At 39.0% G+C, this 12,186-nt stretch overlaps 1 protein-coding gene across 2 annotated transcripts in view; it reads right to left on the bottom strand.

Moving 5' to 3' along the window:
• Nucleotides 1-3,296: 3,296 nt before the first annotated feature.
• The window catches only part of Ube2u (ubiquitin conjugating enzyme E2 U), a 65,523-nt gene continuing 56,633 nt past the window's right edge, over nucleotides 3,297-12,186 (bottom strand). Inside the window, exons 9-10 of one of the 2 annotated variants that reach the window (XM_076934615.1) lie at nucleotides 6,879-6,976; nucleotides 3,297-4,453 (exon numbers count right to left, since the gene is read on the bottom strand). In XM_076934615.1, coding sequence (XP_076790730.1) covers nucleotides 4,233-4,453; nucleotides 6,879-6,976 — 319 coding nt within the window. In that variant the 3' untranslated portion in view covers nucleotides 3,297-4,232. The remainder of the gene's footprint in view (nucleotides 4,454-6,878; nucleotides 6,977-12,186) is intronic. The other variant, XM_076934614.1, reaches the window with a different exon arrangement.

Below are 12,186 nucleotides of genomic sequence, written 5' to 3' on the forward strand. Positions count from 1 at the left end.
GAGAAAAGAGAATAATTCCAAAGCAAGATCTTTAATGAATAAAATTATTATGGAAGCTGGGAAAATATTTTAATTTAAAACATTGCTTTAAAAAATATACTTAAAAAAAGAAAGATTTATTTACTATGTATATAGCATTTTTTCTGCATGTATGCCTACAGGCCAGAAGAGGGCACCAGGTCTCATAATAGATGGTTATTAGTCACTATGTGGTTGCTGGGAATTGAACTCAGGACCTCTGGAAGAATAAACAGTGCTCCTAACCTCTGAGCCATCTCTCTGTCCCTAAAACATATACTTTTTAAAAAGCTATATCTACATACTAGCAAGGAAAACTGCAAACTAAAAACAAAACTAAAAATTTACAATAAAACCAAAAAACCTTCAGAAGAAATATCTGACAAAAGATATACAAGTAAACAATAAAAAACTTAGAAAACATTGTTAAGAGAATTTTGGTCTTAGGGAAAAAAATGGAAGTTCAAATGTCAACCTTCCACCAATTGAGCTGTGGAGTCAATGTATTCCAAACCAAAACCCTCAGATAATTTTTATTTAGGCAACAATGGGCTCGTATTAATCTATTTGAAAATGTACAAGACCTAGAAGAGTCATAATAAGTTTGAAAAAGAAAAACAAAATTGAAGGCTAATCTTACTCTAGATTCCACAGGAGAGTGATAATGGAGGCAACATGATACTGATACAAAGCGAGACAGATTGTAGAATAACCCAGGGAGCCCGGGAATAAGCCACTCACACAACTGCCAACAAAGAACTAAGGAAACTCATTAGAGGTAAAAGAAATGCTGTTGGTACTGAGAGATACTTACCATCAAGAGGGAAGAAGGAGAGAGGAAGGAGAGTCCACAAATTTTGATCCATTTCTTTGTGATAATACACTAAAGTTAGCTTTTAATACCTATAGATATAATTCAAATCACACAATTATAAGATTTTTACAAGAAACAAAGAAGAATCTTGTTGACTGCATTAAATAAGCAGTTATCATAAACAACACCAATATCAGAACTTATAAAAGAAAAAAATGGAATTAGACTTTATCAAATTTTTAAATGAGGTGGAAGGACTGAGGTCTCTTATTTCGTTGACTATCAGCCATGCCCTACTTTCAGCTCCTAGAAGTAGCTGGCAGTTCCTCACCTCGTGGCTTTTCCCCAACATCATATCTCTCTTCTTTGGAGCCTTCAGGAGTCCCTCTCATTGGTTAAGATGGAATCTTCCATAACCCAACAGAGTGACAGGAGTGGCAATCCCATCATTCTCAATACATAGCCTGTTAGCTATCAGCAAGGCACAGGCTCAGTCTACCAGAAGGGATTAAAGGACGAGTGACTGCTCATAGGAGGAATTTGCCACAGTAGCTTTTATAGGGATCCAGTCAACTGGAAAAGACTCCAAAGTCCATCTGCAGTCTCAACTACTGATTGTATAGATTCTAATAAGCATTTGAATGCTGCATAACGACTCAACACGTACTGTTCAGGTAAACTATTAAGACCTAGGTAAAATATTAAGGCCTAGATAACTGTTACCTGGCTAGCCTGCCATTTTGGGCTGTTCCTGATATTATGTGGAAACTTTCTCATGCCCAAGTTGATACATATTCTGTTATGTTCTGTGCTCTTGAAAACAAATCATGATAGAAGACAGTAGAACTGCTTTGCATAGTTACCCACAGTAAGCTTGGACCTGAACAGCCACCCAGCAGCAATTCCTGCACCTGTGTATAAGTTTTTATGGTATTTGCTTTTATAAGCTGCCCCTGGGATGGACCCCAACATGAGAGATACCTGTACCAATATAAGAAACTATTTGGAATAAGACTTCCATTTTGAATAGTGGTTGAGTAAAGTTTAAGTGCCCAAGACCTCCCTGGGAACAGACATCCTACTTGGCAGAAAGAGACATGTATGTGGGTAACTGACATCCTGTTGGCAAGTTAAGACATAAATGTTAGACAAGTTGATAAGTTAAGACATGAATGTTAGACAATGCAAGTCCCTTACCACAATTGAATACCCCAACCAATGGGAGCAGAAGTATACAACAAAGACATATTCTTAAGGAAATTACCTATCCCTATTTCTAAATCCTGATTGGTAGAAAATACTTGGCACTGATGTTTGTGGATTTTAGGCTTAAAAATCCTGTAGGAGGGAAGTTGTGGTGCTGATGATGGGTAAGGTCTGACTCATGAAGGGCATTCAGATAGGAGAGAGATGTCATCAAAGGAGTTTCATCAGCTAGATAGAACCCCCAAAGCCTCCTTCCTGAGTAATATTTTTCATAGCACTGAAAGGTGCTAGGCAGGCTGCAAAGGGAGGGAGCGATCTACCCAGATGTGATGCCTATGAACCTCACCAATGTGTAATGCACAGCAAGATGTCTTTAAAGTACAATAGTGACGCTCATTTCTTGGCAGTAACCAACAACTGTCTAACCGGACATAGGCCTAGACTAGAAATGTAGCCAGCTACCTTTTGACTAGTGAGATCATGGGGCTTAGAGAAGAATGTATTACCATCACTTTCCTAAACCATTGTGATGCCCTAACTGCGTATAAACACTTACACTTCTCAAAGAGAAGTGTAGCTTTCATCCCTCATTAAAAAAAATCTCTTTGCAGTTGACAGAGACCATCACAGAAAGCCATAAGCAGTCAAAACAAAAGAATTGATTGTATAGTATCCAGCCCAAACTGATACTTTTATAGTGTCACAGGATATTTGCTCACACTGTGAACCCAGAGATTGTGTTATTTACTGAAAAAAAATTTTTTTTCTAGTTGTGGTGTGGCTCAGTCTTAGCACATACCTTTAATCCCCTGGCTGGAGTACAGACATACCATTAGTACATACCTTTAATCCCAAACAGTGAAGGTAAATTTTTGTAGAAATAAAGAAGATTGCCTTGTACTAAGACTCAGAGTTGGACTTACACGCATGCGTGGCTATGTGTTGGTAGATAGGTACTAGATAAATCTTTGTGAAGACATGGAAATAAATATTGTTTTGAAAGCTATAGCCCAGGGCCTGGAGAGATGCTCAGTGGGTAAGAGCATGTACTGTTCTTCCAAAAGACATGAAAACAGTTCCCAGCATCCATATCAGGCAGCCTTTAACTCCAGCTCCAGCTCCAGGGGATCCAGCTCCCTCTTTTGGCCTCCCTGGGGGACTACACACACACACACACACACACACACACACACACACACACACACACACCATATACAAACATTTATGTACATAATTAGAGACAAAAACCCAATATTTTAAGAAAATGTTTATCTGAGAGGCTCAGTGAGCATTGTTGGGTTTATTCAGTATGGTATTTATTTATTTTTTGGTAATCTTAAATTTAGTGGATTGTAAGTACAGGATAAGTTCTACTGTGCAGCATGTAAAATGTGACATGAACCTAAGGAATAGAGAATGCAGTGACAGCTGCCATTGATAAGTCTGACTTAGAGAGTATGTTGAGGGAAGAAAGGCTACAGGCCATATGCCATAAAAGAGTCATGGCCTATGTACAAGCTCAGGTAGTAAGAAGACAGAGAACAAAGGAGATGGTTAGATATGAGTGGACAATGTAAGAAACCTAAAGAGTGGTTGCGATGTCTTCTTCCTTGATTACAGAAGACACAGAACCTAGGCAGGTACAGGTGAAGTCACAGGTCTCTCTACTTGGGTTATGTCCAGTCTCTGAAGTGTCTGTCCTTCCTTTCCTCTTCAGCGTTTTCCCTGATCCGTCTGTTGCTGGTAAAAACTTAGTTCCAGGGCTGGTGAGATGGCTGGGTGATTAAGAGGTCCTGAGTTTAATTCCCAGCAACAACATGGTGCCTCACAACCATCTTTAATGTGATCTGATGCTCTTTTCTGGTGTGTCTAAAGATAGCTACAGTGTACTCATATAAATTAAAAAGAAAAAAAAAAGAACTTAGTTCCAGTACCCAGTAGATTGTGGGAATAGGTATAACAGCTTTGACAGAACATTGTAGTAAACACTCAATCTTGACTAACTCAGTTCTAAACAGGAACAGAGTTTGAAAAACCCAGAGCAACAACACATTCATCGACTATACTTGTATTTTGTATTTTGTGCTTCTAGAAAGATGAGATCAACTGGGGTAGAGAGCAGAAGCCAGGTTCTGCGCATCTCCCAAAACTGTTCCCTGAGGCTGCACTGCAACTGGGCAGTGTAAAAAGTGTGTTAGTTGCCAAAGTTCTGATAGTGCTCAACGTTTTCATAGTTCTCAAAGTTCAAAGATTCTTCATCAAGACCATCAGTCCAGGCAACCAGGTTGTCTGCTTCCTCTTCCCAGGATTCTCTTGAGTCGTCATGTTCTTCTGGCAAGCTTTTCTCTGGCCACTCCTGAGGTAGGTCATAAAACCTTGGTTCACCTTCTGTTTCATTGTCAATAGAAAGTTCAGCTATGGTGGGAAACACGAAAAACATAAATTATGGGACTTAGTGGGAAAAACAATGAGAGATCTAACACTAACAACCGTCTAATGATGGCATACAACTTTTTAAACATTCCTTTTATAGAAAATATTTTGTTTGTGTATGTTCATGTGTGTGCGTGTTTGTGTTTATGGATGTGAATGCAGTGCCTATACAACCAGAATGAATGTTGGATCTCCTGGAGCTGGAGTGACAGGTGATTTTGAGCTGCCATATGGGTGCTGGGAACCACTGCTGTAGTAAGAGTGGTAAGGTCTCTTGACTGCGAAGCCATCTCTCCAGCCCTCCTGCTGTTTAAAACTTTGAAAATGACACATTTTACAGCTGTCTTTGTCATACTCACTTTTCTTTTCTCTCGACCTTTTCATTACTCTAACCAACATTGACAACCCATGCGCTGGCTTACAGTCACATTTTAGGAAGAGGTATTCTGCCAGCCATCTTGCTGAGACCGAAGGTGCATTCTTTCCCAGCCCCAGCTTCAAGGTTATCACAAGCCTTATGACACTGTGAGATATTCTGAAATTCCTGGCACACAGCCACTGTGGAATGGTAAGTGTGCATTGTGGTAATTTGTTTGTTATACAGCAACTGAAGCCCTAGGATTGCAAGACCAAGAGAGAAGTCTTGTGAGAGCTCTGGGGGAATGTTCAGAGAGAACAGTAAGGGCTAAGTACACCTTATGAGAAAGGTGAAAAACCAGAGGTGTTTTGGATTTTTTTGGAATATTTACTTATACATAGCGAAATATCTTGTGATGGCCCAAGCTTAAACACAAAACGTATTTGTGCTTGGGGGAGGATGAATACCTAAAGGTAATTCCATACAATGTCTTAAATACTTTTATACATGGAACGATGTGGCGATATATTGACACTCAAAAGTTCAGGAGCATTTCCGGCGTCAGGGGTGCTCATCCTATATCTGAGTTGTGTGGAAAAAGATGCCTTGGTGCTGGAATGTTAAGAGGAGGGAATTGTGTTTGGAGAGGAATGTGAAGAAACAATGTACTTTTCTAAACATTAAAATAATGCAGAGAATGAAGAGATGTGACCTACTATATGGAGGGACAAGGGTAAGAGGTGTCACTAAAAAAGACAGACAAGTATGAGAAAACCAAAGAGCCTTAGTTTCACCGCAAAGGAAATGGGGAGGTGGGATTTAAATGGGGATAAAAAGGATTTAAAATCTACTCACAACAGCAGATGGGAGCTTTGGGGGCCAGTCTGACAAGGCATGGACAGACACTATGTGGACAGGCAGACACCATAGGACATCCACTATACCTATTGCCTTCAATAAGAGAACTCATCTCCATCTGAAAATGGTGGCACTGCTGGAAGGCGGAGACTGCATGGAGGATAGAAACCTTAGGAAGAAAGCAGAGAAGGCGGGAGGGACTGCATCTTACCAGCCCTATGGGTCCTTTATTATGTGGGGAGTCGTAAAAGGAGGTGACAGGACACATAGTCACTCAAAGGAGGAATTCTGAGTGTACTTGAAGGAGGAAGAAGAGAAGTTACTGCTGAGGAAAAAAGGAAGTCAGTCAGGACAGTGAGAGGCGGCCGGGGAGAGTGGGCGATGGTGTGGGCTCCCTGGAGAACTGGGGCGTGAAGGCTGCTGTTGTGTCTGACATTCATATATTGAGACTGTTTAACAAACACTCGGAGGCAGCAACTTTGATAGAGCTTTTTAGTATCTTCCAGTCTACAAGGAATCTCTGCATACACTGAGCCACGTAGTCATGAGACTCCTGTGAGACTCCAGTTGTTAGAAAGCATACTTACAGAGCCTCTTCTGAGAACACAGCCCTAGCTGAGCGTGAAGGAGCTGACTCCCGAGCAGACAGTGTGGATGGAGTCTAGTCCTAAGTCCTGTGACCCCCACATGTCCAGCTGTTTCCTCCTTCCTAGGTGACTTCTGTTTTTGTTACCAACTCTCTGACCCTCTCATGACCTATATTTCATTATCCCAACTACACATATTTTCACTGAAAAAGATTGATTTGTAAACACCCAAACTTGTGGCTAACACTATGCTTTCCCTTTCAACCATGTTGTTGGTATCTCTGCATGAATATCAAGTCAGTTTCCAAGCAGTTTTGGTTCTGGCTCCTTTTGTTCCCCCACAGTTTGAAACTTTGGCTTTAACTTTTCAAATTGTGTATTCACGTATCAAGAAGCAGTAAGCTTGAAAATATAAAAAGTAGTCCAATTTTAAAGCCTGTAATTCCTGTGTCATTGGTTTATTGAACAGTTTTTGGTAGAGTTGAAGCGTGCTTTTTAAACCCCATGTACTCAAACTTACATGAGCTGAGCAATAATGTACGTTTATTATTATAAATAAACACTTAGATATAAAAGGAAAAGAACCAAGCTGAATCCAACTTACTTGGAGATGGGTAGACACCTAGCCCTTCGTTGTAGAGATCCCTGCTGCCCTGAGCCATTACTTTTTGTCTAGCAGTTTGCCACTTTGAGAGTATAAACCTGCAAAAGAGGAAAAGAGAGGCATCGATAAACTATGGGGAGTTATTCCTTTCTAATCTCTTCTCTGAAAGATTTTGGGCACATTGCAATTATTTTCCTAAGTGTGTAGAACACATTCTCCCAGGAAACAATCTGAGCTTAGTGTTTTGTACAGGTATTTTTAGGTCTGTGTTTGGTTTGTTGGTATGTAATTATTTAGGTTATCCAATTGTTTTCTTTCTTTTTTTCCCCTGCAGTACTGGGGATCAAACCCAATACCTCACGGATGCTGCAGCAGTGCTGTGGCATCAAGCTGCCACATCAGCCTGGCCATGAACTCAGAGACCTGCCTGCCTCTGCCTCCTGAGTGCTGGGATTAAAGGTGTGCACCACTGGTGTGCCACTGTCTATTATTTTTAATTAAGTCTCATTTCAGGACATTTGTTCATTGGATTTATTGGTTTGAGAGCTTTATTTCAGAAAGATACAGTTATTGGATGTAGAGTTCCAGGTTTGACAGTTGCAAGCACTTGAAGGTTGTTCATTCATTATATTTTGCCTTCATGTTTTCTGACATAATGTTATGGGTTGTTATCATTCATTCTCTGCTTATGAATTAAAAATCCTTTGCTAGTTTGTAGTATCTGTGTGTGTGTGTGTGTGTGTGTGTGTGTGTGTGTGCAAGTGTGTGCACGTGTATGTGCACGTGTGTTTTATGGTGCTTGGGTTCAAACATAGGGTCTCATTCTTGCCAAATAAGTACTTTATTGATGAGCCATACACCCCAGCCACCTTTGCAAGTTTAAGATTTTTCTCATCTCTTGGCTTTAAACAGTTTGATTAGGGTAGACTTTGGTATTTCTTAATATTACCTTTCTTGGGATTCATGAGGTTTCCAGGTATGTGACTTTAAGAGTTTTATTAAATTTGGAAAATTATTTCAGCCTTAATAGTTGCTTCAAATATCTTTCTGTCCCTTCTTCTGAGCCCAACCAATTATGTGCATCCTCTTTTGTCTGATAAAGTCTGAGGTTCACTCATGCTCCTCAGCCTTTCTGGTCTTTTCCCCTCTCTACTGGAAGTTTATGTGAGGCTAGTTCTTTAAAATATCAAGTTAAATTAACATACAAATAGGTTTCATTTGCATATATACCTATATATGACATATATCATTAAACTTTGTTTACATCTATCCCCTTATGTGTTCCTCATACCCTGATTATTATTGGAATTTTGATGGAGTTTGTGTTGGGTCTATAGATGACTTTTGGTAATTTAGTCATTTTCTCAAATGTTAATTTGGCCAACTTGGGACTATAGAAGTTCTTTGCTATCCTCTAATGACTTCTGTAATTTCTTTAGTCTCTTAAAGTTTCTATCATAGAGACCACTCTCTTCCTCGGGTTTATTCCTAAGTATTTTATTTTTATTAGGAATAGAGTTTTGCCTGAGTTTTTCCCTTAGTATATTGGTATACAGAAAGGTCATTTTTGTTTTTTGCATGTTGGTTTTGTGTTCTACTACTTCGATGAAAATGTTTATCTCATTTAAGAGTATTCTTGTCTTTGGAGTCTAGGATCATGCTATTTTCAAGAAGGGAAATTCTCATTTTTTTTCTTTCCTATTTGTACCTCTTCTCTTTCTTTTCTTATGATTTTAGCTAAGGCATCACACACTCTTTTTTTAAAATTTTTTTATTTTATGTATATGAGTATACTGTAGCTGTCTTCAGACACACCAGAAGAGGGCATCAGATCCCATTACAGATGGTTGTGAGCCACCATGTAGTTGTTGGGAACTGAACTCAGGACCTCTGGAAGAGCAGTCAGTGCTCTTAACTGCTGAACCATCTCTCCAGCCCCATCAAACACTATTTTAAATTCTTGTCTCACTTCCTCATTTTCAGAGGAAATGCCTTTTGTTTTCTCCCACTTAGTGTAAGGGTGACTTTAGGTAGAATGAGTTTGGTAGCATTTCATTTGCATTTGATTCTATGAAATTTAAAGAATTTTCTTGCTGGTTTCTTCAGTGACTCCGTTAATAGTACACTGTTTCACCTCCAGTTATTTGTGTCATTTTCTTTCTTGTAACTGAGATCTATTTTTATGGCCCTGTGATCTGATGAGGTACAAGACATTATTTTGCTCTTTCATGTTTGATAAAACTTGCTTTGTAGCCCAGAATATGATCTCTTTTCATGAAGGGTCCATGGACTTCTGAGACAACTGTCTGTTCTCTATTTGCCAGATGAAATACTCTGTGGTTATCTGTTAAACCATTTGATGTATAGCATAGTTTAACTCTGACACTATTTTGTTTTGACTTTGCATGTTCCATCTAAAGTTTTGGGCTATCAAGGTTAACCATGATTATTGTATTAGGGCCCATTTGACTTTTAAGCTCAATGCTTTATGAAACTCAGCATCCTAATACTGGAGGTACATGGATTTATGAGTGCTATAGCTTGATATTTGTGCATATTTTAACCACATTTAGTGGTCCTTATTGCCTCTAATGTTTTTTAGAAGTATATTTTATAGATATCAGCATAGTTACATAGCTTGGTTTTGACTCTTATTCTTTGATTCTCTGTAATGTCTGCCAGTGAGGTGCTTTATTTTAGAAATTGGATGGATAGTTGGATATTATTTTATTTTTTAAAGGGAGTTATGTGGTCTGTGTCTGTTGCTGAGTTGAGGCCATTTACCTTTAAGATTATTATTTAAAAATGCTTATTAATACTTACAATGTTGCCAGTTGTTTTTACTGTTTTCTTGGATCATTGTTTGGTCTATTGTTTCTCCCCTGTTAGCAAGGGGTTTGTGATGCTCTGTGTGCTGAATATGATGGGGTCCTTCATTGCTCTCCTCCATTCATTACACTACTCTCTCCTGGCAAATATTGTTTCTGTTCCTCTGTTCCCAGTGTTCCTTTAAGTCCCGTCTGCAGTGCTTGGGTCAGAGTGATCATGGACTGCCTTAGTTTGTGCCCGTCTAGAAATGTTCTTACTTCTCCAGCTTTACTGGATTCAGTACTGTTGGTTGGCAGTTACTTCCAGAGCTTGAGATAATGTTGCTCCATGCTGTCCTGGCTTTGTGGGTTACAGATGAGAGCTTTGACAGGATTCTTATGGTAGGTCAGTTTGTGTTTTCTGTTTCACCTCTCTAATGTGTGCGCATGAGTGCAGGCCAGAGGACAACCTTGGGGGCCATTCTCAGGAATGTAATCTACCTCTTTTGAGACAGGGACTTTTTTTTGACCTTCATCAATTAGGCTTCATGGGCAGGCTAGTGAGTGTTAGGATTTTCCTGTCTCTACCTCCTAAGCTTTCAGTTATAACCATGTGCTACTGTGGCTGGCATTTTTTATATGAGTTCTGAGGATCAAATTCAGGTTCTTTTGTTTGGAAGGTAAATATTTTACCAACTTAGCCATGCCCACTACTCCCTACCTTTCCAGTTTTAATGTTGTTTCTTCCCTGCTATCTATTTTTCATATCTTGACTAAGTCATGGACAGGTATTCCCCCACCCCACCTCTGGTCATTTCTCTGTGGTTTTAAGCACCCCTCGGTTTTAGATGTCCACTTATTTTTCTAGATTTAGAAGTTTTTCCACTCTAACTTCATTGAACAGATTAAAAGATTCTTGGTTAGTTAGGCCTTTTGATCATATCTCAGAGTTTCTGGGTACTGTGTGCTGGGAGCCAAACCCATGAAATTACCTGCTTTTCTGAAAAAACCTAGTCAGTTAAAGTACAAGGTTAAGAAAGGACGTTCATGGTCCCAGGAACTCAAAGAACAGCTGGAATTTTTTGGGAGCCAGTTATGACAGTGGGATGCTCTTGGGCAATGAGGATACAACAGTTGGATGGTCTTAGACAATGAGGATTCAATAGTGGCATAGCCCTAAGCAATGACCTTGCCTAAACTTCCCGTTTTGCTGTGTCTTTATAACCTGCCTCCTGAAATTAAAGTTAGAGAGCTTGATTAGAACCCTAGACTTGTTCTCCTCCTTTGTGTCTCTTGTCTTTTTATTCTTTTGCCCCCTTCCCTAGGGTCTCCTTGAATCCCACCGCAGGCTAGGGCAACTGTGGACATGCCTTTTCCCCCCCTTTATGGATATTTAAGTACAGTGTTGTCAGCCCTGTACATCTCTGATATTCTTTTTTTTTTTCTGGGCTGAGTGTATTAGTGATAAATTCCACTCTATTTTTACCTGGCTGTTTAAGTTTTTTATTTTCAATGTTGTCCCTGTCTTTTTTTATTTAGTGCACTGTGAAGTTCACTGAAGATTTCTTCTGCAGTGACTTTCTAGCCTCCCCATAGAAGAGGGTGTGTTTTAATGGAATTTCAAGTTATAAATACACAATTATATAAATTTTAATGTATCAATAAAGTTTAATACATATGTAAACTTTTTGGAGACAAGATCTATTTAATCCATCTTAATCTTAAACTCATAATCCCCTGCCTCAGCCTCCCAACTGCTGGGATTCCAAATGCACACCGCATACAGTATGCATTTTTACCATATTGATCTATGCTTATTTATAGGTAATCTCTGTTCTTTCATACATCTTCTATTTATTTCTTTATCATTTTCATTGTTTTATTTTAACTGAAAATAAATTCCCTTCCACATGACATATTTTGATTATGGTTTCCCCTTCCTCATATATCCTCCTAGTTCTTTCCCTATCTTCCCACCACCTCTCTCTCTCTCTCTCTCTCTCTCTCTCTCTCTCTCTCTCTCTCTCTCTCTTTCAAACAAGCAGACAAATAAGAAAACAAACCAAAAGGGAACAAAACAGAAAGAAAAAAAGAAACAAAGAAAAATCATGAGAAGTACATACACATGAACAGAAAACTCATAAAACCACAATACCAGAAACTACAATATATAAGCAACAGATCAGTAAAGCTAAAAATAAAAATGCCAGGCAAAGCATTATGAGACAAAGTAAAACCTCCAAAAGGATTACTGAGTCCATTTTGAGTTGGCCGTCTGTGACCAGATGTGGATATTGCTGCTTCATATCTGTTAACTCCATCAGTAACTGCTCTGGGTTCAAATCTCCTGCTCATGTTCATAACAAGTTTTTTGTTTTGTTTTTTTGTGTGGGAGATTTCTGAGCTTTTTTATCTTCCTTTAGATGTGGTTGTGCTTTGTTATAACATGTAATTCAGAATTCAGTACCTTTGACTCAGCTTAAACCTTCCATGACTTGTTT

Source organism: Arvicanthis niloticus, chromosome 5, assembly GCF_011762505.2.
Source record: "Arvicanthis niloticus isolate mArvNil1 chromosome 5, mArvNil1.pat.X, whole genome shotgun sequence".
In the NCBI taxonomy this organism is placed as follows: domain Eukaryota; kingdom Metazoa; phylum Chordata; class Mammalia; order Rodentia; family Muridae; genus Arvicanthis; species Arvicanthis niloticus.